This window comes from Natator depressus, chromosome 1 (assembly GCF_965152275.1).
Source record: "Natator depressus isolate rNatDep1 chromosome 1, rNatDep2.hap1, whole genome shotgun sequence".
NCBI classification, from domain to species: domain Eukaryota; kingdom Metazoa; phylum Chordata; order Testudines; family Cheloniidae; genus Natator; species Natator depressus.
In genome coordinates this window covers 151,816,994-151,843,182 of record NC_134234.1, presented here as the reverse complement: position 1 = coordinate 151,843,182, position 26,189 = coordinate 151,816,994, and the positions used below count along the sequence as shown (strand labels likewise).

At 41.6% G+C, this 26,189-nt stretch overlaps 1 protein-coding gene across 10 annotated transcripts in view; it reads left to right on the top strand.

The window, feature by feature from the left end:
• The window catches only part of CASK (calcium/calmodulin dependent serine protein kinase), a 411,477-nt gene that overhangs the window by 253,851 nt on the left and 131,437 nt on the right, over positions 1-26,189 (top strand). For all 10 annotated transcript variants that reach the window (XM_074969135.1, XM_074969125.1, XM_074969132.1 and 7 more), the window contains exons 7-10: positions 14,763-14,938; positions 16,605-16,727; positions 19,031-19,114; positions 25,787-25,886. In XM_074969135.1, the coding sequence (XP_074825236.1) occupies positions 14,763-14,938; positions 16,605-16,727; positions 19,031-19,114; positions 25,787-25,886 (483 nt within the window). The remainder of the gene's footprint in view (positions 1-14,762; positions 14,939-16,604; positions 16,728-19,030; positions 19,115-25,786; positions 25,887-26,189) is intronic.

Here is a 26,189-nt window from a genome sequence, read left to right as displayed (position 1 = left end):
GCACCAGAAAAGGAGCTGCAGCATTTTACCACATTAAATATGGGGCCTCGCTGACTTAAAAAAAAGAAGTTAGCAAATATTTTAAGTGTATTGAAGTGTCCTTTACCCTTTTTAGCACATAACCTTTGAAGTTTCAACTTTAACAGGTGTTTTGCATGGTATACAGTTTTTTTAAAATCTGCTTTGCTGACATAGCAGCAATACTGTGAGGCAATGTCGAAGACCTAACTTTGGAAACATAACCTCAGTTTCATTTCCTCATCTGATGAGGACAAAAACAATTGTAACCTCAAAATGCAAGTTGCCCACCACACACAATTTTAACTCTGTTACATACAGTTGCTAAAGTTCATGTTATTTTTTTCCTGCCTTCCAGCTTAAATGTCAGTCAATCAAGTTGCTATTTGTTTTGTGTGTGTTCTTAAGTACAGGGTGAAGTATGTAATCCTAAAACAGGTATAGGGTCGCTAGATTCTTGAAGGCTCTTCAACCAAAACAGTTTTCTGAAACAAATAGAGATTTGTTTTATGCACTGGGGGCTTTCTCCTGGCTGCTCTGGTTCCTTGTCAGGTCAGCAATGACATGAGCTTCTACAATAGCCAATGTTATGAGCTGCTCAGGGATGCAGTCTTTTCTGTCAAGTTCTAAAATTAATGTATGTAGCTCCCATTTCAATGAAAAGCTTTTTCTTTCTGTTTTATGTAAATACATAGTATTTACCTAACATCTTTCATCCAGTTACCTCAAAGTGCTGAACAAAATAATTCACAATGTCCCTGTATAATAGGGAATTACTGATGTGCCCATTGTGAAGATGAGGAAACTGAGACATTGAGCATTATGACTTTGTCCAAAGCCACATAGCAGGTCAGTGAAAACAGGGTAGGGAATAAAACCCAATAAGTCTGACTACTTGTCTACTACTTGACTACTGCTGCCTATGCTGAAAGCTCATAACTTCATTTGAGGTCACTTGTTAATACTGAAATTAATATGAGCAAAATGGGTGGGTACTACACTTGAAAAAAAACTCTTGCATATCATGGTTGCAGCTGCAGTTCTGACAACTGTAAAGTTTTACATGTGTTTTATATTTGTCTTGCTTGTTGTTATGCAGTAGCTGTATATTTTTTGTACATACTAACTATAATTAGGAAGACAAGGGGGCCATTTAGAAACTGTTACCCAAGCATTGTAACACTTCCTTCAGAAAAAATAAGGAAGCTGATTAGTACATCAGTTTCAAGTCCATTCTCAAAATGTTTCTAGATAATCATTTCTGGTTTTGGTCATTTTTTTTTGTAGTGCTAAGTATATTGATCAGAATATGTAAATAGCTTTGGGAATTTTTTGTTTAGGGTGTTTGAGCATTAACCACTAATAAACTTAAATATATTGTTTGGTTAAGTGGAAAAAATGCTGAAAGAATATATACTAGTACTTTCTTGTAATTGCAGGATACTGTTGAATATTTTTATAAGTTCATAATTAAAGAAACATAAAAGATTAATTTTGATATTGAGAATATAGAATCATAGAATATCAGGGTTGGAAGGGACCTCAGGAGGTCATCTAGTCCAACCCCCTGCTCAAAGCAGGACCAATCCCCAATCAAATCATCCCAGCCAGGGCTTTGTCAAGCCTGACCTTAAAAACTTCCAAGGAAGGAGATTCTACCACCTCGCTAGGTAACGCATTCCAGTGTTTCACCACCCTCCTAGTGAAAAAGTTTTTCCTAATATCCAACCTAAACCTCCCCCACTGCAACTTGAGACCATTACTCCTTGTCCTGTCCTCTTTTACCACTGAGAATAGTCTAGAACCATCCTCTCTGGAACCACCTCTCAGGTAGTTGAAAGCAGCTATCAAATCCCCCCTCATTCTTCTCTTCTGTAGACTAAACATTCCCAGTTCCCTCAGCCTCTCCTCATAAGTCATGTGTTCCAGACCCCTAATCATTTTTGTTGCCCTTCACTGGACTCTCTCCAATTTATCCACATCCTTCTTGTAGTGTGGGGCCCAAAACTGGACACAGTACTCCAGATGAGGCCTCACCAATGTCGAATAGAGGGGAACGATCACGTCCCTCGATCTGCTCGCTATGCCCCTACTTATACATCCCAAAATGCCATTGGCCTTCTTGGCAACAAGGGCACACTGCTGACTCATATCCAGCTTCTCGTCCACTGTCACCCCAGGTCCTTTTCCGCAGAACTGCTGCCTAGCCATTCGGTCCCCAGTCTGTAGCGGTGCATTGGGTTCTTCCGTCCTAAGTGCAGGACCCTGCATTTATCCTTATTGAACCTCATCAGGTTGCTTTTGGCCCAATCCTCCAATTTGTCTAGGTCCCTCTGTATCCTATCCCTGCCCTCCAGCGTATCTACCACTCCTCCCAGTTTAGTATCATCCGCAAATTTGCTGAGAATGCAATCCACACCATCCTCCAGATTATTTATGAAGATGTTGAACAAAACCGGCCCCAGGACCGACCCCTGGGGCACTCCACTTGACACCGGCTGCCAACTAGACATGGAGCCATTGATCACTACCCGTTGAGCCCGACAATCTAGCCAACTTTCTACCCACCTTATAGTCCATTCATCCAGCCCATACTTCTTTAACTTGCTGGCAAGAATACTGTGGGAGACCGTGTCAAAAGCTTTGCTAAAGTCAAGAAACAATACATCCACTGCTTTCCCTTCATCCACAGAATCAGTAATCTCATCATAGAAGGCGATTAGATTAGTCAGGCATGACCTACCCTTGGTGAATCCATGCTGACTGTTCCTGATCACTTTCCTCTCCTCTAAGTGCTTCAGGATTGATTCCTTGAGGACCTGCTCCATGATTTTTCCGGGGACTGAGGTGAGGCTGACTGGCCTGTAGTTCCCAGGATCCTCCTCCTTCCCTTTTTTAAAGATTGGCACTACATTAGCCTTTTTCCAGTCATCGAGACTTCCCCCGTTCGCCATGAGTTTTCAAAGATAATGGCCAATGGCTCTGCAATCACATCCGCCAATTTCTTTAGCACTCTCGGATGCAACTCGTCCGGCCCCATGGACTTGTGCACGTCCAGCTTTTCTAAATAGTCCCTAACCACCTCTTTCTCCACTGAGGGCTGTGACGTCCAGCGCAGCAGTCTGGGAGCTGACCTTGTCGTGAAGACAGAGGCAAAAAAAGCATTGAGTACATTAGCTTTTTCCACATCCTCTGTCAGTAGGTTGCCTCCCTCATTCAGTAAGGGGCCCACACTTTCCTTGGCTTTCTTCTTGTTGCCAACATACCTGAAGAAACCCTTCTTGTTACTCTTGACATCTCTTGCTAGCTGCAGCTCCAGGTGTGATTTGGCCCTCCTGATTTCATTCCTACATGCCCGAGCAATATTTTTATACTCTTCCCTGGTCATATGTCCAACCTTCCACTTCTTGTAAGCTTCTTTTTTATGTTTAAGATCCGCTAGGATTTCACCGTTAAGCCAAGCTGGTCGCCTGCCATATTTACTATTCTTTCGACTCATCGGGATGGTTTGTCCCTGTAACCTCAACAGGGATTCCTTGAAATACAGCCAGCTCTCCTGGACTCCTTTCCCCTTCATGTTAGTCCCCCAGGGGATCCTACCCATCCGTTCCCTGAGGGAGTCAAAGTCTGCTTTCCTGAAGTCCAGGGTCCGTATCCTGGTGCTTACCTTTCTTCCCTGCGTCAGGATCCTATACAAACAGGGCTGGCCTTACCATGAGGCAAACTGGGGCGGCCGCCTCAGGTGCCAGACTGTGGGGCGGGGGGGCCATTAGGACCCAGAATGTATGCTGGGGCATATGTATTCTCCCTGCTCTAGATGCACAGAGATGGTGGAGTGCTGTGCTGGAGGAAGGAGGGCACGAGACAGGCAGGCAGGAGAAAAGGTGAGAGGGAATAACAGAAAGCAGCAGGAGCTGCAGGGAGAGAGAGGAGGAGCAGCCTCTTATGTACCTCTCTAGCACCCCCAGGAGCTTGGGCTGATTAACACCAGCTTGTCAGAGAGCTTCCTGTTTCCTGCTGCTTCCCTGAATCCACTTGAGGAGAACAGGCAGTCAACTGAAGTAGTAGGAGCCAGTTAGGCCCTTAAGACACTGATATTTTCCCTCACTCAGGCCCTGCTACCAGCCTGCTTATTTGTCCCCTTCAGTTGAGTGTTGAGAGCCACTATAGCTGGCACAGAACAGCAGTCATGAGTGAAAGAAGAAAATGCCCCTCTGGGGCAGCATTCAAAAAAAGAAAGAAAGCAAAGGGAAACTTTTCTATCTAAGCACGAAGGAGCTCTCCTGAGATACATAGACACAAATGTTCACGGTGAGCCTTCTGGCCCCAGTGAGGATGTGAGTGGTGAGGAGATGCCTGATCTTCTAGTTAGTCAGCGTGCAGGTGACCTGGCAGCTACTGCAGCATCCATATCTCCATCTCAAATGGATGTAACCATGCACATTCCTGAAGAAAAGTGTAGATCAGAGAAGAGTGTGGTGGAGGCACAAGGAACAGCTGCTGCTGAGTTTAGTTCCTTAAGTCTAGATGATCCAGGACTGTAGGCCCACTTGAGCAGTAGCCTGAGGGACTTCCTTGTACTGCATGGGCCACAGCAAGTGAAAAACTTCATGTTCCCCAAAGACAATAAAAATAGAAGTTTCCATCCAACATGTTACTGGCGTGAAATCCCCAATGGTGACAAAGTGGAGAGGCCATGGCTTTATGTACTCAAAAACCCAGAATGCTGCATACTGTTTTTGTTGCAGACTCTTCCAGTCTACTGTTTCAGCCACATTGGGTTCTACAGGAACAAAGGACTGGAAAAATTTGGCTAGAAATCTGGCATGCCATGAGAAGGCAGCAAATCACCAGAGAGCATTCCATAGGTAGAAAGAGCTTGAGATGAGACTAAGGTTAAAGGCCACCATAGATTATCAGCATCAAGAGAAGATTGCATCAGAGTCTCTTTACTGGCAAAATGTTCTGAAAAGGCTCATTGCCATTGTGAGAGTGCTTGCTACCCAAAACCTAGCACTGTGTTGTACTTCAGATCAGCTGTATGTGCCAAACAATGGAAACTTCCTTAAAATTGTGGAGCTGATGGCTGAGTTTGATGCTGTACTCCAGGAGCATTTAAGAAGAGTCACCACCCAAGAAATGTACACACACCACTACCTTGGAAAAACAATTCAAAATGAGACCATTACAGTTACTCGCAACAAAAGTCAAACAGAAGATTGTGGCAGATCTGAAGGCAGCAAGATATTACTCTGTTGTTCTGGTCTGCACACCTGACATCAGCCATATGGAACAAATGACTTTAATGGTATGTTTTGTAACAACAACAGAACCTAGTGAAAATGTCCCTGCAATGGTGACTGTCAGAGAGCATTTTCTAGAATGTATTGACATTGATGATACTACAGGCGATGGTATGACAAATGTGCTTCTTAAAAAGCTGGAAGATAACGGGAATTGCGACAGCTGACATGAGAGGTCAGGGCTACGATAATGGTGCCAACGTGAGAGGAAAGAACAGAGGAGTGCAGACACGGATTTGAGAGTTAAACCCTTGAGCTTTTTTTGTCCCATGCAGTTCTCATTTATTGAACTTGGTGGTCCGTGATGCAGCGTCAGCTTCTAGTGAGGCTGCTGAATTTTTTAATGTAATTCAAAGCATCTATGTATTTTTCTCTGCATCAACTCATCGATGTCAAATTTTGAATCAACATCTGGGAACATCCTCTCTGACACTGAAACCACTTATTGCCACACGATGGGAAAGTCGAGTGGTGGTGATAAAGCCTATCAAACACCAGATTGGGAAGATAGATGATGCCATAGTTGCCATTATGGAGGATAATGCTATGACAGGAACTGTTCTTGGGAGAACAGTGGCAGAGGGAAGTGGAATCACCAGAAACATACATAGCTTCAAATTTCTGTGTAGCTTAGTGTTGTGACATGACATACCGTTTGGAATAAATGTTGTAAGCAAGAGACTCCAAGGTGTTGACCTTGATATATCTGGAGCAATGGAACAACCAGACAAAGCAAAGTCTTCCCTACAGTCTTACTGGTCAGGTGAGGGATTTCAAAATGTTCTGAAGGGTGCACAGAAGTTGGCAGAGGAACTTCACACGGAAGCTATTTTCCCACCCATTCGAGAATACAAGAGTCACCAAAGAAGAAGACATTTTGATTACGAGGCATGGGACAATCCCATAAGAGACCCCAAACAACTATTCAAAGTTGAATTCTTTAACCAGGTGCTAGATTGTGCAATACAGTCAGTTGAAGAACGTTTCATGCAGCTCAAGGAACACAGCAGTATATTTGGGATGTTGTAGGATATTCCAAAACTCTTCACTATACCTGAAGAAGACCTACCCCAGCAATGCAGGGCACTAGAGACAGTGATGACATATGACATGCGCGATATTGATGCGAGTGATTTAGGTGATGAACTGAAAGCCCTTTCAAGATACGTTTCAGCAGGATCAACTCCAAAGGCTGTTCTGGAATATATGTGCACAAATAAGATGACTATCCTCTTTCCAAATGCTTTTGTTGCTCTGTGCATACTTCTAATGCTTCCTGTAACAGTTGCCAGTGGAGAAAGCAGCTTCTCCAAGCTGAAGTTAATAAAAACACATCTACGCTCCACAATGAGACAGGAGAGGCTGGTCGGCCTTGCAGTCATCTCAATAGAGCATGAGCTGGCCCAGACTGTGGACCTTCAGTAGGAAGCAGTTCAAATCTTTGCAACCAAGAAGGCACGGAAAGCACCCCTTTGATTATTGAAACAGCTAAAAATGTCAGTGTTTACTGTGCAGTCAAGAAAAGTTATATTTGCTGTTCAGGCGTTTGAAAGTTAAGTGTTAATTAAAATTTTTGAACAAGGCATTTTAAGTTGTTAGTTCTCCTTTACTGGGGTAGGTAGCAGAGCAGTACCATGAGAGGAGTAGAACAGGAAGAAGGCAGAATTGAGACCTTTCAAAGTTTTGGCCCAAGCGAGGGGGCGTGGGAGCATCATTTGAGCTCCCTGCCTCAGATGCCAAAATGATGTGCACCGGCCCTGTATACAAATGAATTGACTTTATTAACCTAAAACAAAATGAGACAAAAAATCAGGCTGTATCTTTCAACTTCCATGTTGCTCGGCCTCCTTTCTCCCCTCAGAGTCAGTATCAATGTCAAAAACAGACCAAAAAACCCCAGAAAATGTCTAGACTTTATAGAGGCTATCATCAACTCAGTCAGATCACAAGCCTACCAACCAAGGGACAGGTTCCAGACTCCACAAGAACTCAAACTCATGTAGCCAAGAGTCCTTTAGTCATGGCCTGGACTAGCCTATTCCTCCTAGGCCTCATTTTCTCATCATGTCAGACAACAGCACGACTGTTGGCTACATCAACAAACGGGGGCACAAAGTTGAAGGCTCAAAGCAGAGGAGGTTACTTACTCTAACTAGAGGTTCTTCTACATGTTTTCCACTTCCCGCCCTCCTTCCCCTCTGTTGTGGATCTGTTGGATTTGTGGTGGAGAAGGAATTGGAGGTGCAGTCAGTCTGACCCACACTTTAGCACCTTGTATGAAACCATGAGTCAGGGAGCATGCACGGATCAGTGGACACTACTTTCAAATTCTCCGGCTTTGGACACATGGTGCACATGCATAAAGCTCTCAGAGGCCTATAGATAGGGATCACAAATGTCTAAGAACCTCCAGTTACACGTAAGTAACCTCCTCATCCAAGTAGCTCTACCATTAAGCTGAAGGAGACTCTCCTATAAGCAGTGTTACTACTAGCATCGATATCCTCTACATGGATCTGTAGGCACTCGGTGGAAAAAATCATATGATTGTAAGCAACTTGGTAAGCTTCGATTCCATAAATGCCCTACCTCAGAGGCTTGTAGGGGCAGTGTGCTGGAAGAGAAGCTGAGCCCTATTAGGGGGCGGGGCTTCTCTGACTAGGGATCCGATAAAGGTAGCCAGCCAGTCAGGCAGTGGCACAGACAGCTGCAGCGGCACAGGAGCCAGCAAACAGAGCTGTAAACAGGGGAGTTTGAGCGGGAGTTCTGTTGGAGGAGTTCGGGGGAAGACTAAGAGCCAGGCAAAGGAACAGACAGGCTAGTGAAGGGAGTGTGTGGTGTTCTGGTTGTGTTTTCGTGCTCACTGGAGGTTTGATTTGCTGTGGGTGTGTATTTTGGTTTGGTTTGTGTTTCCTAAACTAACAGGACTTAAGTGGGAAGGCTATGACAGACACAGAGGCAGCAGTGGTGGTGACCCAAGTAGTGGAAGACACAATGAAGATGACTGGATGTAGAAGCTGTGGCATGTACATGATCTTGGAGGGGGTACCTGAAAAGAATTTCGTCTGCATGAAGTGCCACCTGATAGAGCTGATGGAAGAGAAGATCCTAGGATTGGAGATGCAGGTGGAGACTCTGGCTGAGTTTAGAAGGGGATTTGAGCAGATGATGGAGCAAAGACATGAGGAGGCTGAAGGGAAAAGCTCAGAGTTGCAGATGGAAGCAGGACCGAAGAACTCTGAGGGGATACTGCTGGGTGAGGAAAGTGGACAGTGGAAGCATGTGACTAAGAGAACCAGGCAGAGGAAAAGACAGGGCAGTGAAGGAGAAATAGAGCTCAGGAACAGGTTTGCGGAGTTGGAAAATGAAGAAGGGGCACAGCAGGTGGTCACTGAAGGTGAGAGGGCAAGGAAAAAGAGAAGAGCAGATAGCCCTATTGGAAGAGGTCAAGAGTCAATAGAGATAACACCAAATATGAGCCCCCAGAGGATACAGGATGGGTTGCAGAGGATTGCAAGGGGCAATGGGAATCGAGAGGACTTTCGGCCAGATGGAACAGGGGATAAACTGGAGAATCACACCATCGCCAGGAAAAGGCAGGTCTACGTGATTGGGGACTCATTGCTGAGAAGAATAGACAGGCCTTTAACAAGACCTGATCCAGAGAACAGAAGGGTGTGCTGTCTGCCAGGTGCTAAGATACGGGATGTGGACCTGTGGCCGAAGAGGATCCTAATGGGAGCGGGAAAGAATCCATTGATTATCCTTCATCTGGGAACAAATGATACGGCTAGATTCTCGCTGGAATGAATCAAGGGAGACTATGCCAGGCTGGGGAAAGATGCTAAAGGAAATCGAGGCTCAGGTGATCTTCAATGGGATTCTGCCTGTTCCTAGAGAAGGGCAACAAAGGTGTGACAAGATTATGATGCTCAACAGATGGCTCAGGCAGTGGTGCTATAAGGAGGGCTTTGGGATGTATGGCCACTGGGAAGCATTCATGGACAGAGGAGTGTTCTCTCGGGATGGACTTCACCTGAGTAAGGAGGGAAATAGACTTCTAGGATAGAGGATGGCACAACTGATCAAGAGAGCTTTAAACTAGGAATTCGGGGGAGATGCTTGGGAGATGTCCAGGTAATCTCCATGCCAATTATTCTTTTTGAGAGGGAAGAAAGCGAAGTAAGAAAGGATACAGCCGTGGGTAGGAGAATGGATATAAGGCAGAAGGGCAGTGTACATATCAATCTAATAGGTAATATTGGCGGTAGAATGTCTGTGCTCAATTGGGTAAAGAATGTGAGTGAAGCCAAATGGCAAAAATTAAGATGTGAGGAGCCTAGATAACAAAATGGAGAAACTAGAGCTACTGGTGCAGGAAGTGAAACCAGATCTTATAGGGATAACAGAAACATGGTGGAATAGTCGTCATGACTGGAGTACGGGTATTGAAGGGTATGTGCTGTTTACGAAAGACAGAAATAAAGGCAAAGGTGGTGGAGTAGCATTGTATATCAATGATGAGGTAGATTGTAAAGAAATAAGAAGTGATGGAATGGATAAGACAGAGTCTGTGTGGGCAAAAATTACTTTGGGGAAGAAAGCTACTAGAGTCTGCCCTGGGATAGTGCCTGGGGTGTGCTATAGACCGCCGGGATGCGATGTGGATATGGAGAGAGACCTCTTTAATGTTTTTAAAGAAGTAAATACTAATGGGAATTGTGTGATCATGGGAGACTTTAACTTCCCAGATATAGACTGGAGGACAAGTGCTAGTAATAATAATAGGGCTCAGATTTTCCTGGATTCGATAGATGATGGATTCCTTCACCAAGTAGTTGCTGAACCGACAAGAGAGGATGCCATTTTAGATTTGGTTTTGGTGAGCAGTGAGGACCTCCATAGAAGAAATGATTGTAGGGGACAACCTTGGTTCGAGTGATCATGAGCTAATTCAGTTCAAACTAAATGGAAGGATAAACAAAAATAGATCTGTGACTAGGATTTTTTATTTCAAACTTTAAAAATTTAAGGAAATTAATTAGGGAAGTGGATTGGATTGAAAAACTTGTGGATTTAAAGGCAGAGGAGGCCTGGAAGTACTTCAAGTCAAAGTTGCAGAAACTATCAGCAGTCTGCATCCCAAGAAAGGGGAAAAAATTAATAGGCAGGAGTTGTAGACCAAGCTGAATGAGCAAGCATCTCAGAGAGGTGATTAAGAAAAAGCAGAAAGTCAACAAGGAGTGGAAGATGGGAGGGGTTAGCAAGAAAAGCTACCTTACTGAGGTCAGAACATGTAGGGATAAAGTGAGAAAGGCCAAAAGCCATGTAGAGTTCGACCTTGCGAAGGGAATTAAAAGCAATAGTAAAAGGTTCTATAGCCATATAAATAAGAAGAAAACAAAAAAAGAAGTGCGACCGCTTAACACTGAGGATGGAGTGGAGGTTAAGGATAATCTAGGCATGGCCCAATATCTAAACAAATACTTTGCCTCAGTATTTAACGAGGCTAATGAGGAGCTTAGGGATAATGGTAGGACGACAAATGGGAATGAGGATATGGAGGTAGATATTACCACATCCGAAGTAGAAACCAAACTGGAACAGCTTAATGGGATTAAATCGGGGGACCCAGATAATCTTCATCCAAGAATATTAAAGGAACTGGCACATGAAATTGCAAGCCCATTAGCAAGAATTTTTAATGAGTCTGTAAACTCAGAGGTTGTACTGTATGACTGGAGAATTGCTAACACAGTTCCTATTTTTAAGAAAGGTAAAAAAAGCGATCCGGGTAACTACAGGCCTGTTAGTTTGACATCTGTAGTATGCAAGGTGTTGGAAAAAATTTTGAAGGAGAAAGTAATTAAGGACATTGAGGTCAATGGTAATTGGGACAAAATACAACATGGCTTTACAAGAGGTAGATCATTGCAAACCAATCTGATCTCCTTCTTTGAGAAGGTAAAAGATTTTTTAGACAAAGGGAATGCAGTGGATCTAATTTACCTCGATTTCAGTAAGGCATTTGATACGGTTCCACATAGAGAATTATTAGCTAAATTGGAAAAGATGGGGGTCAATATGAAAATTGAAAGGTGGATAAGGAACTGGTTAGAGGGGAGACTACAGCGGGTCACACTGAAAGGTGAACTGGAAGGAGGTTACTCGTAGAGTTCCTCAGGGATCGGTTTTGGGACCAATCTTATTTAATCTTTTTATTGCTGACCTTGGCACAAAAAGCGGGAATGTGCTAATAAAGTTTGCAGATGACAAAACTGGGAGGTATTGCCAATACAGAGAAGGACCGGGATATCATACAGGAAGATCTGGATGACCTTGTAAACTGGAGTAATAGTAATGGGATGAAATTTAATAGTGAAAAGTGCAAGGTCATGCATTTAGGGATTAATAACAATTTCTGTTATAAACTGGGGACGCATTACTTGGAAGTAACAGAGGAGAAGTACCTCAGAGTATTGGTTGATCACAGGATGACTATGAGCTGCCTATGTGATACGGCTGTGAAAAAAGCTAATGCGGTCTTGGGATGCAACAGGTGAGGTATTTCCAGTAGAGATAAGGAGGTGTTAGTACTGTTTTACAAGGCACTGGTGAGATCTCATCTGGAATATTGTGTGCAGTTCTGGTCTCCCATGTTTAAGAAGGACGAATTCAAACTGGAACAGGTACAGAGAAGGGCTACTAGGATGATCCGAGGAATGGAAAACCTGCCTCATGAAAGGAGACTCAATGAGCTTGGCTTGTTTAGCCTAACTAAAAGAAGGCTGAGGGGAGATAATATTGCTCTCTATAAATATATCAGAGGGATAAATACCATGGAGGGAGAAGCGTTATTTAAGCTCAGTACCAATGTGGACACAAGAACAAATGAATATAAACTGGTCATCAGGAAGTTTAAACCTGAAATTAAATGAAGGTTTCTAACCATCAGAGGAGTGAAGTTCTGGAACAGCCTTCCAAAAGAAGCAGTGGGGGAAACAGACATATCTGGTTTCAAGACAAAGCTTGATAAGTTTATGGAGGAGATGATATGATGGGATAGCCTAATTTTGGCAATTAATTGATCTTCGTCTACTAGCGGTAGATATGCCCAATGGCCTGTGATGGGACGTTAGGTGGGGTGGGATCTGAGTTACTACAAAGAATTCTTTCCTTGGTGTCTGGCTGGTGAGTCTTGCCCACACGCTCAGGGTTTAGGTGATGGCCATATTTGGGGTTGGGAAGGAATTTTCCCCCAGGGCAGATTGGCAGAGGCCCTGGGGGGTTTTCACCTTTCTCTGCAGCATGGGGCACGGGTCACTTGCTGGAAGATTCTCTGCACCTTAGAAGTCTTTAAATCACAATTGGAGTAGCTCAGACATAAGTTAGGGGTTTGTTACAGGAGTTGGTGGGTGAGATTCCGTAGCCTGCGTTGTGCAGGAGGTCAGATTAGACAATCATAATGGTCCCTTCTGACCTTAAAGTCTATGATTCTAGTCTGGGACATCAGAGGAAGGAAAACCTTTGACCCTTTGAAGGATTCCACATAACCCTCCCCTCCTTGTGGTCGGGGTTCTGTGGCTGATTGGTTTGGCAGATGGGTGCAGCATAAGTCTATTCACTCCCAGGCATCTCAGGGGAGGTTTAAAAGCCTTTTCCCCCTGCCCTGAGGCACCAGTCTGCACTGGGAGTAAAGCTTCCCTTCTCCCTCCCATTGGGATTAGAGTAAGACTCAGTTTCTGGGCTTTGTTGTGGGCACTAGTCTCCTTTTTGGGTTCATAATTTAATTTTTCCCCCAGTACCACATTGGCCTGGGCAAGGTGGGTTTTTTCACCTTTCTCTCAGCAGCCTGGGGACTGGTGGATAGGTTAGATTGTAAAATTAATTTCATTACAAATTGGCACATGCCCAGTGCAGGTAATCATTCAGTAGGGGCTCCGGTTCCCTGATGAATCGGAATTGGAAACGGATAAGAAGGCGGCATTTATAGAAGGTGGGGAATGGGTTGGGGTTCCTAACATCTGAGACATTGAGGAAACAACCCCCTCTTCCCCACCCCTTAGCCCTCATACAAAGGGAGAGTGGCGGAGTCCCACCAGTGGTTCTGGGACCAGATTACATGGAGCAGGGGCAACCCTCCACCACCAGATAGATGGATTACAAAGGAAGGATGATCTGCATTGGACAAGTTGTTGCCAGATAGTTCTCAGATTTGTTACTCTATAAAATTGTACAACCAAGTTAAAGCATATTCGTGGTGTTTTGTCTTCTTGTGGTGCCCAGGAAAAAGCAGTCCAGCAGAAGTCTTTCTGCAAGGCAACTTTTAGTAGTGGTAGCATTAAATGGTGATAGCAGTTGAGTCCTTTAGGTTGTAATCCCTGTAGGACAGAGAGCATCTTTTCATCTGAGTTTGTACAGTACCCAGCACTATGGGCCTGACTCAGGCTTTTGGGCACTACAATTGTCGAGTCTGGGCACATAAATGATGATAGATCCAGTGGTGGTGGTAGCAGCTGTTAGCCAGACTCGTGATTTTCCCCAGATGTTACCATCAGTGCCTGTGAAGTCCTAAGGCTGCTCATGTAGTACAGACAAAGCTCCTATTGCCTTGAAAATTACATTTGCGGTTCTTCTGTAGTTCCTTTGCAACAGGGACCATTTGGGGATGAATGTACAGAGGGCGATAAAATGCATTTTATTACATTTGTTCAGTTTAACACATCAGTTAGTAATTGAGCAAAAGTAATCCTAAGAAAAAAGATTGTTTTTACTCCCTGGAAAGTTCAAGGGCATTGATCATAAAAATAATTGTTTTCATGGTCCTCTGTTTAATCACTGGTTCAAAACCTGCCCCCAAAACATTAGCATCTGATGTGAGTTTGTGTTGTAAGTATAATTCTTCAAGGACAATGTCCACACCATAAAAACATTAGGCACTGTTTGATACCCTTCAGTGAAAAGGATATGGAGCCTGAACAGCCATCTCAGCTCTAGAGGTGACTCCTTCAAATCAAAGTTAAGAAACGTTGGTAAAGCATTTAGGGGGGAACAGTCTTCCGTTATACCTGTTCTGTGGATAAATAGTGCGTCTTACTCTCCATGGCTGTCAAATACTTGTTATACAGCACACTTCACCCAAGGATCTCAGAGCTTTTTAAAATAACCTTTAATTACATGACATCTTTGGAAGGTAGGTAAATTTATTGATGGGTAAACCAAGGAGCAGAGAAATTAGTGACTACTCCATTCTGACACATTTCACAAATACTGAATATAGAAAAGGAAAATATTGTCTTTAAAAAAAAGTTTAATCCGTGAATAAAACTTTCCATTAAAACTGTTTTTCTGTTTAATGCAGATTAATTTCTTTCCTATTCACTTTTATTTTCATGTTTGAAACACATCACTTTACTCAGTTTTGTTTGTATTTCCATTTAGGACGTGTAGGAACACCTCATTTTATGGCCCCAGAAGTAGTAAAAAGAGAACCCTATGGGAAGCCTGTAGATGTTTGGGGTTGTGGAGTGATCCTTTTTATTCTACTAAGTGGTTGTTTGCCTTTTTATGGAACCAAGGAAAGATTATTTGAAGGCATTATTAAAGGAAAATATAAGGTAAATGACAGTGTGCATGATTACTTTTCACTGAGGTAAAACACTGCTGTAAACATTTCTGGAAGTTGCTTTCTATATTTTGGCTGCTAATTAGCCTGACGGAAATTTGCAAAATTCCACAAGACAAACAGCTCTCTATGTGCAAATAGAGATAATTATATCATTATTGATCCATTTTTCCATGGTGTATGTGTTTAACAGTCTCTGCCATTTAGATTACCATATCATTTATCTAGATTAAGCAGCTAACGTAACATCAGATTGGACCCTGATGTTACAGTGAGTTCAGGGAGACTACTTACATGCATATGTGTTTTTGTGATTAGGGCCTCAGTGTGTACTATATGTTCTGTGTTATCTGTATGACTGATATATACATAAACTCTTATATGTATTCCTCCATTTTATAAAATTTCTCACATTTGTTTGTAGTTCTAAATGCTAAATGTGACAGCTAAAGAATGAACTCATTAATTTAGTTAAAATATTTGTGGTTATCTTAGTGTACAAATGGTATCATATTTTTGTCGTATTACACTGTATAGTAAGCTGTGAAAGAACTGATTACTTACTAAGGAGCTACTGGTAATTGATAACAAACTACAGTGTCTGAGGACAAACCTGTTTCATAACACTTTCCAAAATCATGGAGTCATTATGAGGAAGGAGTTAAAGCCCTTTCATTTCATTTCTTCTTCTTTGCATACATCAAAATCACACCTTTAGTACATTAGCAAAGTGGTAAGAATATTGCCCAAAATCTTGCTAAAGCTTGATGGTCCTATAATATGTAGTATTCTTTGTATTAATTGACCAGGGTATGTCTACTCTGCAGCTGGGAGCCTCAGGGGAAAAAATGCTTTACAACAACAGTAAGATGCTTAATGGAGCGTGCCTATATTGGTAATCCTCTCTTCTTGAACAGCTGAAGGCACAAAGCTGGTCACACTTGAAATGTGTGATTATACTATACATCACATTGTATGTTGTTGCTTGCTTAGTGTGGTTCTACTCTGAAACTGACTCTAAAAGTGACATCGAAGTGTACATTTGTTTGTCTCAATGATTTCCATATTATATGTGCTTTCAATTCTGGATTAAATTCTACCCTTGCAAGGAAATAGCGAAAGGTCTCCTGAAACCTTTAAACCTTACGCTGGCCTTTTGGAAGAAGCAGTTGTCCACAAGGTCCTCTGCATTCCTAAGAACCACAGTGTGGGAGGGGTCATGGAACCCTTTTATTCAGATCCAGCAGCTCAACACTTCACTGTGGTGTAGAGTGGCTGCACTGCAGCTCATAAACTTGTCCTTTCATCCATTTCATTTCCACAGACAAAGCCTGATTACTTTTGCTTTGTACAGGGAAGGTGAATTTGATCTGTAGGGAACATTACGTGCAAAAAAGTAGGTGGAAAAATGGGTACCATATTACCAGTTGTATAATCATCGAGCACTGTACGTAATGTTTTAGTTTTCACATACTAACATATATCTATATTTTTAAATGGTGCACAAGTCTTATGTGTACATTCATAGGAATAAAATATTGACAATAGTACCAATGTCATGTAACCTTATACCTTAGTTGCTCATTGTACAGAATAACTGTATCCTGTAATGTTGTACTCTGTCACTTGCTTTAATTTTTTTCTTCACTTACAATCAGATGAATCCCAGGCAGTGGAGCCATATCTCTGAAAGTGCCAAAGATCTGGTACGCCGCATGCTTATGCTGGACCCAGCTGAAAGGATAACCGTTTATGAGGCACTGAATCATCCTTGGCTGAAGGTAAATAAAGCCAACAACATAACATCTCAAAAGTTCATATCCTTAAAAACATGGAGTTGATTTTTTGCTCTTCAAATTAGCCATCAAGTTACAGAAACATTTAGATGTGCTTAAGTGCTTTACTGGATTGGGGCCTGAGTGCTCGACACCTTGCAGGATTGAGCCCCCATATGTGCCTCAAGAGGACTGTAGGATGTAGAGTAGTGCTGTGTGGAAGATGATTTGGGGAGCATTCTCACCTCTTCCTGTGGCCCTCCTGGAGTCCAGATGATAGAATCCTATGTGAATTTTAGAAGCTTTATCTTCCATCTCTTCCTCCTTCCCCTGCAGGTGACCTGAGAAGGCTCAGCAGCTGCTTTTATCAGCCTTCTGGTATGAAAATAAATATTTTTCCACTGAGAACCCTTGCTAGTGATAGGAGTTACATTTTGAAGCCTCTCTCTACAAAGAAAGGTGGGAGCTTGGGGAGAATGTAAGCGGAGCTCTCCAGCAGTCCCTAGGATGTCCTGTGCTAAACTCACCAGAGCTGGAGGTCCGTAGCAGTATTCCGCATTCAGAAGTTAATAAATTTTGGTTCTGGGCATTGATACTAGTTAGAATCTGGTTAACAAAGTTCTAGTTCTCTCTTGCTTTCTATTTTGTGTTTTATTTTCTGTATTGTGGCCAAAGGAAAGTTAGACTTTTTGAACTGTAGTGAATGCCTCTGTCATTAGGGTGTCATAGCTGAGGAACTTTATTGTCCAAATCCCTTCAAATTTTGCAGAAAAATGTAACCTTGGCCCTACCTAGTGCTAACCTGCACATTTTGAGGCTGATCTAACTTTATTTTTTGAACTTAAAGTCAGGTGAGAGGTTTGGGCAGGCAAGAAGAGGCAAAATTGCGTTTGTAATAGATACTTCCAAGCATAATCCTGAAGTGGCTATTGGCATTCCCTAATTCAGTCTTCTCATATATCTGCCTTACTAAGCTAAACTCAGCCTTCCTTTCCTGAGTCAAAATTACATTAATCACATACAGCCATGAGTCATTGGCAGCATGCAATATACACAGATTATTAGTATGAATGTGGTAGTGAATGTCATTTGTGGTAGATGATGCTATCACATGGCTCTCCAGAGTGTATTTTTTAATTAATATAAATGTTTTACAGAGCCACTACATCTGTTTTCCTTATATTAAAGCTGAAGTGTAATATTGTATGGTGATATATTCAAATATTCTTTGATAACTTAATAGTAATGAAGAAAGGAGTCTGCAGGTACACAAGCCATTCTAAATATAATCAGTTAATACTGATATAATTATTTGTGTATTTAAATGTTGAAATGACCAACATCTTAAAGCTACGTTAGTGTACTAAAATTTTAACCAATTAATCTTAAAACTGAAAGAGATCAATAAGATTGTCTCTCCACTCCTTTCAGTAATACATACAATTAAATGGCTTTAAATTGCCGAGATGCTCAAGTATTCAGATTGTGTTGTGTGTTTAAGAATATTGTTAACAAGAATGGGGAGCAGCAAACATACCTGCAATAATTGCATTATTTCTGACTTTGCATCAGATGTGTTTTTTTAAGACTCTGCCTTTTAGGAGTTATAATCTCTGGTATTGAATAGATTGCATAATTTTTTTTCATATTGTGTGTTTTCTTTTTGTTGCTGTCGAAAACTTACTAAGTACAGAAAGTAAAAGTCCAGTTTAAGTGAAGCAGCTCACATTGGGGGTTCCATGTTGTTTAACCTGAATTGTTTTGTAATTTGCGAATTTAGGAAAAACTCTTACCCAGCAATTTACAGAATCTGTTCTATTAATATTCTACCAACTGACCATAGATTTCAGCCACAGAAAGTGACAACACAACACCTGCCTTTCTCCCATTCTGGAATCCAACCATCTTGATTTTTATAAGAAATTTCCTTAATGTTTACATCCGGGGTTGGCAATCTTTGGCACACGGCCCATCAGGGTAATCCACTGGCGGGCCGTGAGACATTTTGTCTACATTGACCATTCGCAGGCATGGCCCCCCGCAGCTCCCATTGGCCAGGAACGGCGAACTGTAGCCCCTGGGAGCTGTGGGGGGCCATGCCTGCGAACAGTCAATGTAAACAAAATGTCTTGCGGCCTGCTAGCGGATTAACCTGATGGGCCACATGCCGAAGGTTGCCGACCCCTGGTTTACATCAGTGTAATCAAATCCTAACTTGCTGTGTGATAGTTTAGTATCTAATGCATATCTTGGCCAATTTTTAATGTTTTTTGTCAGAGCGAAGTTTGAGTATTTTTTTATTATTGTAGGAGAGGGATCGCTATGCATACAAGATTCATCTTCCAGAAACAGTAGAGCAACTGAGGAAATTCAATGCAAGAAGGAAACTAAAGGTAAAAGGAATCTGACATTAAGACAGATATAATTGCATTACCTTAAATTTTGTATGGTTTTCTTTTGGAATTTTGAAAATATTAGAAAAGAAATCTAGTACCTAATTCTATGTGAAAAAACTTTGTTATTAAGTGTCATAGGGCTTGTTTATATGGTGCGACAGGGCACACCAGGATGGTATAAATAGTAAAGCACTCTAAAGTGTTGCGCTCTAACTGCCCCTTAGACTCTGTTGGCATGGTCTACAGGGTACCTAGTGCATGTTGATACAGTCCCAAACACGTGCACTAGGAACCTTTTAGAGCACATCAGTGGGATCTACACAGGGCAGTTAGAGCAGCACACTTGAGTGCTATACTATTTACACCCTTCTGGTGTGCATTTCTGCACTGTATAGACAAGCCATGTAGACTTTTAATACGAGTCAAGAGTTCTATGTATTTTTTAAAATTGTAAAGATTTAAAGTTGAAATAGATATTTAGAATGGATTAGTTTGCTGCTGTGTCATGCTGCAGACACTCGTCCCATCCATTTAGTCTCTTGGTTTCATTGAGTTTTTATAGTCTGAAATATCTAGAATTATGAGGTCAGGAATCTTAATTAGTCTAATGATCATTGATTAATTATCTTGAATATAAGATGTCTTATTTAGATTGTCTTGTCATGCATTGACCTAAATGAGATTTTGGGACAAACTCAAACCAAATGCACTATAGTTGAAATATGAAGCAAATCTCAAGCTGCAGAAATAGGGTTTCTTTACAAAAGTATTCTTTTCACAGGTGATCATTGCTAGAAGGTTGCATTGTTTCCACTCTGTATGGTTATGGTAGCCTCGCAACATTCCCCCTCCATCACCCGTAAATACTGCTGTCTGTAGTAGATCCCCACTATAATTGCTATTCCTATGGTGCATGCACTTGGCACCAGACTAGCATTCTGCAGACATTTCTAGAATACATCCTTTGAGGTTGTGATTATAAGGATTTGGAGTGGAGCACTTATTTACTGAGCCAGAGTCTGCAACCATCTGTTCTTTATTCTTTGCAATTGGAGAAAGTGTGTCTTTTCTGTGACTGCGTGGGATGGAGACTACTGTTTTTTTTCCTAACAGGTTCTAAATATAATTTCTAAGATGTGAAAAATATTCTTGCGTCCTGTTTTTGCTTCTTTAGAGAATAGCCAGTTTGTACATTTTTGAGTCACTCCTGTGCTACGGCATAATTTAATTCCTAGTGCTTAGTTTCATCTATGTTGTTCTGTTTTTTGTAATCAGTTATGTCAACAAAGGATAAAAATTCCACTGGCTTCACCAGTCATCAAATATGGAGGGCCACCATAAGATGTTCATAAAGGACAATTATGATTTTATTTGCTTTTCTGGGGGTAGGTTATAGCTCTTTGTAAAGGGGTATTCTTAAGAATGTTCCCTCAGCCTTTAGTTATATATAGGAGCAGTTTCCAACTACACCTCTACCCCGATATAACGCGATCCGATATACTATGAATTTGGATATAATACGGTAAAGCAAAAATGGTTTTCTGTCTCGTCTTCAACATTGGTTCTCAAACTGGGGGTAGCGACCCGGTTATGTGGGGGGTCGTGAGCCCCGACCCCAGAGCGCGGCTGCAACTTGCGAGCTCTGACCCTTGCGCCAGGCTGTAAGCCCCGACCATGACGCATGGCTGCGAGTCCCCACCCCTGTGTGGAGCTGCGGGGCTACGAGCCCTGACCCCAGAGCGCAGCTATGAGCCCCGACCCCAACCCCTGTGCCAGGCTGTGAGCCCCGACCCCAGCAGGGATGTGCAGCTGCAAGCCCTGACCCCAGTGCCAGGCTGTGAGCCCTGACCCCAGCAGGGATGTGCAGCTGCAAGCCCCAACCCCAGTGCCGGGCTGTGAGCCCCGACCCCGACAGGGACACGTGGCTGCGAGCCCCAACCCCGACAGGGACGCGCGGCTGCGATGTGAAGGACAACATCAGATGCACCCTTTCTAAAACAACACCAAGAATAAAACTACTTTTGTCAAATACCGTATTAATAATGGAAATGCTCGAGGCCAAAGCAAGTTCGATACAACGTGGTTTCACCTATAACGCGGTAAGATTTTTTGGCTCCCAAGGACTGCATTATATTGGGGTAGAGGTGTATAGGGAAAATAATGTTGAGATCCAGCTGAAACATTGTGTGATTTCCACTCAGAATCATAAATCCATTGCCTCTCTGGTGGGGTTTTACCTGAAACTTGGTCTAGGTTCATCAAAAGATTCGGGCATCCTTTTGGCAAATCTGTGCCAATTGTAGGGTTTGTAAAATGCAAAATCAGATTAATTTTAACTAGTTGCCTCATGGAAGTTTTGCATAATTCTAACCATGTCTAGCATGTAGGATTGGAATAATCCTCATGCTTCTGAACAAGTTAGCAGCTTCCTCCTATGTTTAACTATGATCAGATAACACATTATTAAACACAGCTTGCCTACATGAGGTACAAAGTCCTATTTAAAATTGCATTAGTTAAAGCATTTTAGCTAACATTTTTTTAAACAATCTATTTTTCTGGTCTACACATAAGCTTCAATCTTTACTTTATAGGCAATTCTCCTCTCTTAGCATCTTGTGTTTATATATATTCAATACCATATTATACTATACCAACCTTTTCCCTGCCATTTACTTAATCCATGCTATTGTTCTTCAGGAGGTGTTCTGAAAGTACTAATTGTTCATTGCAATGCACCCCACACATGAAACACTGTAAAACTTGTACGTTAGACCCTATTTTCCTGGAATGCGCAAACAACAAATTGTCCTTTTAACACTGGATCAGATACTGTTAGTATTTCATTATTTTTTCTAACTTTGAAATTCCTCACATAACTACCACCAAGGGGTCTGAGATTATCATATTTTCATATTGATATGTCTGAGTCAAATAACAGAGAGATTCCAATGTTGTTTTCTGATTTTTGCCAGAATTGAAGCACATCTCCAAACGGAAAATGTTAATTTTACAGTTATTTGATTACCATATAATGTACTGTAACCTTTGTAACCAGAAACAATCATTGGAACCACTGCTTGTTTCAGAATTCAAGGAGTTAGTACAACTGTCCCACTTTTTTAATATCTTCTTTGTATTGATCCATTAAAGTGTTAATTTTCTCTCTAGGGACTAGATCATGCCCAACCCTGCACAAGTGAGAGAATTCAGAGCTTTCTTTCCCACTCCCTGTACCCCTGCTCAGGGCAGCCCAGTGGCAATCCTTGTGCTCAATATAAAGAATGCTTCAGGTTGCCATCTATAGAGGTGCTAGCCTGTCCAAACAGAGTAAGGAGAAAAGAGGCTATAATAGCAGCTGCTTTGTTTACCCTGTGCTCACAGAGCCACTGTACCTGTCTCAACTTGATGCATTTGGGAGATCTGTATTAGGATGGCGCTTTTCCATACCATCATTGATGTGGCTTAATACCACTGTCTATCCCAGTTATTTTTTCGTTATATACTGGTTTATATACCATGGTATTTGATCTTTGCCCAGACTATTGGGGACATTATGGGAGACTCACGAACATATAGAGCATTTTTGCATCTTAGAATTATCATTTTTATCAGAACTACCGTGCCAACTAAAGAGCTCAGGAATTTATTCCTTATGTCTCTTTCTCTACACTTATTTCAAATAAAATTGTTCTGGTATAATTGTTCCAAATCTGTATATACTCCCAAGCATTTACGTGTCTTACCTGAATAGAAAAGCTGCCAAATTCCCTTCATCTAGTTAAAACCCCCCCCAAAGTGTGGGGGTTTTTTTTATGCTTTATACATAGGGTCATAGCCAGCCACACTATGTGCAGGTGCACAAGAAGGTATGGAAGCTTCCAAAAACCTTCCCTTTCCCCCATGCAGACACCAGTCACAGTTGCAGGCCCTAAGCTCTCCTGAGCACAGAGACTTCTCCCTTTTATGTCCTGCAAGCCACTCAAAATGGAAGTAGAGATCACTACAGCTGACTAGCCTCAGAGGAATGTACACTACAGTCTCTTAAAAGGTAAAACAGCAGCAAATTTCACCTTATGCACCAGATTGCTCCCTGAGGCACAGTGCCACTGCTCAGAGCCCTACCTGGGATGTTGGAGTTCAGCTCTTTCCTCGGCACAGCCCTGTGCTTTAAAGGCAGTATCTGGCCCTTATTCTGGGAAAATGACTATATTTTAGTTATTTACAAGTTTAGATTGTACATTTTTAGGCTTCATTGCATAAATTAAAATATCTTCTGCATTCTGAGAGAGCTTCTGGGATTTTTTTTGTATCAGAGGCTAGTTGATCAGGGTCATTTAGCATCATTTGAAACCGGTTAGACACTAAAAACATGACTTAAAACAAAAATTAGTCCTTCCTTAATATCACTTGACATTACGTAAAAAACTGTGGTCTCAATGTGGCTTTGAGAAGACAGCTATTTTCATACTAGTTACTGCATGAGATCCGCTCTAAACAAAAATGCTGTCTTTGCTGTCTGTGAATCTTTAATGTTACCTTTTGGCATTTTAGAGCTGAAGTCCAGCAATATTGCAATTCTCCTTTGACACAATGGACGATCCAAAAATAAATAGGAGAAACTAATGTTTCTCATTTCCACAGCCAAGTTAAGGATCAGATCTTTAACTTTCATAAACATACAGAACTACAAACCACAGGTTTCCTGCTTAATTCACTTGAAACTGTTTTTAAATTTCCCACTATAACTGTCTTAGATGAAGCAATATTTTTATCAGTAATATTTCAAGTAATAACTACATAAAAGGTCTTATGTTTTCTTAAACTGTTGGAAGGTTTCTAAAGGCATAATGCAGAATGCCACCAATTTAAGAAACCTGTCAGCTGGCTTTGCTCTCTTGAGCAATACCTGTGAATCACAATTGCAAACCAAAAAGGCAAAAGAAGCAGCAATGCATCCCTTTTCTCTTTCTCACAGTATACATCTTCACAGTTCTGTGTTATGTGTTAATAATATGTTGTATTGATTCTTCATTGATCATCCCTTGATATTAATAATTAATTGTCAACATGTCCACATCATGAGGTTAACCTATTTTAAAAGCCTGACTTTTATCTCATGTGTACCAGCGTTTCAAAGTAGTGTGAGGAGTCCAAAAAATAAATGCCTATAAATTTAAATATGACTGCTACTTTGAGCAGTAAACTACATATATCTGGACCACAATTATATTAATTTGTTTACTGAAATTATTATTTGTGGGTGGGCGCGTGTGTGTGTGAGAGAGAGAGAGAGAGAGAGCTCACATAATTAAGAAACATACTGGTAACCTCAATGACACATCAGTAATAGATTACCTACCACGTGATTTGAGTGGAGCAATCCAAAAACTCTTAAGTGTTTTCTTTTTCCAAATAAGACAGTAAGGTGCCTAATTTATTTCAGTCTAAACATAGCAAGACATTTTAGGGAGTAGAAAATAAACAAGGGATACTTTATTATCATCATCTTCATAGCTCATTCTCTCTGGTTCTGAGTGTTATTTTAAGGGCAGTATGTACAGTATTTCTGTATAATGTCCTGAAATACTTAAGTGATAAGCTTTTTTAAGGTTTGTGAGAGGAGGCTAGTCAGTGTCAGTAAAAAAATTTTCCTGGTGAAGAAAACATATGTAGTATCAGAAGGAATGATGCAGGCCACTGTATGCTAGAATCCACTCCTTGCCTGCTAATTTGTAGATTAAAAGTAGGGTTGGCTGAAAAAAGCTTCTCCATTGCTAGACAGCAGCATACCCAAATAACTATTGATTGTGTGGGGTGAATTAGATGAAACTCATAGACAGCATTTAACACATTCCAAGGATACAGTTGTGAAAGAACCTACTCTTGAGGTTTGTTTTCCTGCTTACGACGAAGGCAGAAACTTCTCAAAGTTCTAAACCTGTATTTCATGTCAACTTCTGCGGTGGAATATAGTTGACTCTTAATACTCTAGCTGCCAGTTCCTTTTTGCCCATGTAAAGTGAATAAGTTCCTGGGGGTGACTGTCATTGCCTTGCCAGCAGGCTTGCCTGCTTTCCTCATCAACTCATCCAGTGTATTGTTTTTTGAACATCCTTTCTTCTCTTCTGATACTTCAAGACTAGATCTGTCCATTCAGGCTCTTTTAAAAAAAAAAAAAAAAAAAAAAAGGAAACTAGCTCCATTGGAGGATGACATTATCTTTGTCAGTTAGGACTTTGAGCCTTGCAGTGCCTGTTACATCAGGGGGCTTTGGTTTTCATTGTTCTCTACTCATGCACTAGTGAAAGCTGTGCTTTGGGGCATTTTGTCTTTTTCTCCGCTGCTCTTCATTAATCTGAGGAATATGGGGAAGCAGCAGCAGCCCAATAATTTAAAAATAAATGCTGCACTTTCACCATATCCATCACAGAGAGGCAGGTTGCCATATCCAATACTTTGGAATGGTGCATGGCTGGCTGTGCTGTGAGATTTTTTTCACTGCAGCAATCAGGTCATTGATGGAGTGCATGGAATCTCTCTCATAACTCCAACAAGAAGAATAGACTGGGAGGGCTTGGGGCCTTCAGTCTTGACTGATCCACAGTGTTTGTAAACATGTTTTGTTGACCTACTGCTTATGACTGCGACTTTGTCTTGTTTATTCAGGGGGCAGTACTAGCAGCAGTATCAAGCCACAAATTCAATTCCTTCTATGGGGATCCCCCTGAAGAGCTGCCAGACTTCTCTGAAGACCCTACCTCCTCAGGTAATTTCACTGAAAGCATATTTACCTTTCATATTGAGTTTTAAATCTTTACTGGCTTTAGTCCCATATTGTTTGCTGATTTCCCATAGTGTCATAGAACAGTATGTACGTTAGAGTTTGTGTGAACATTTCACTACTATTCATTTATAGTGGTTCTACAAGGAAGCGTCCAGAGAATGCTTCTTCAGAGTGATATAGATCCTCCTGGATTTTTATTCAACCTGACAGTGTTTTATTACAAAGGCTGGCATAACATCATATCTATCTATTTACTTGAGTCTGAGACCTTTTTCAAATTGTGTC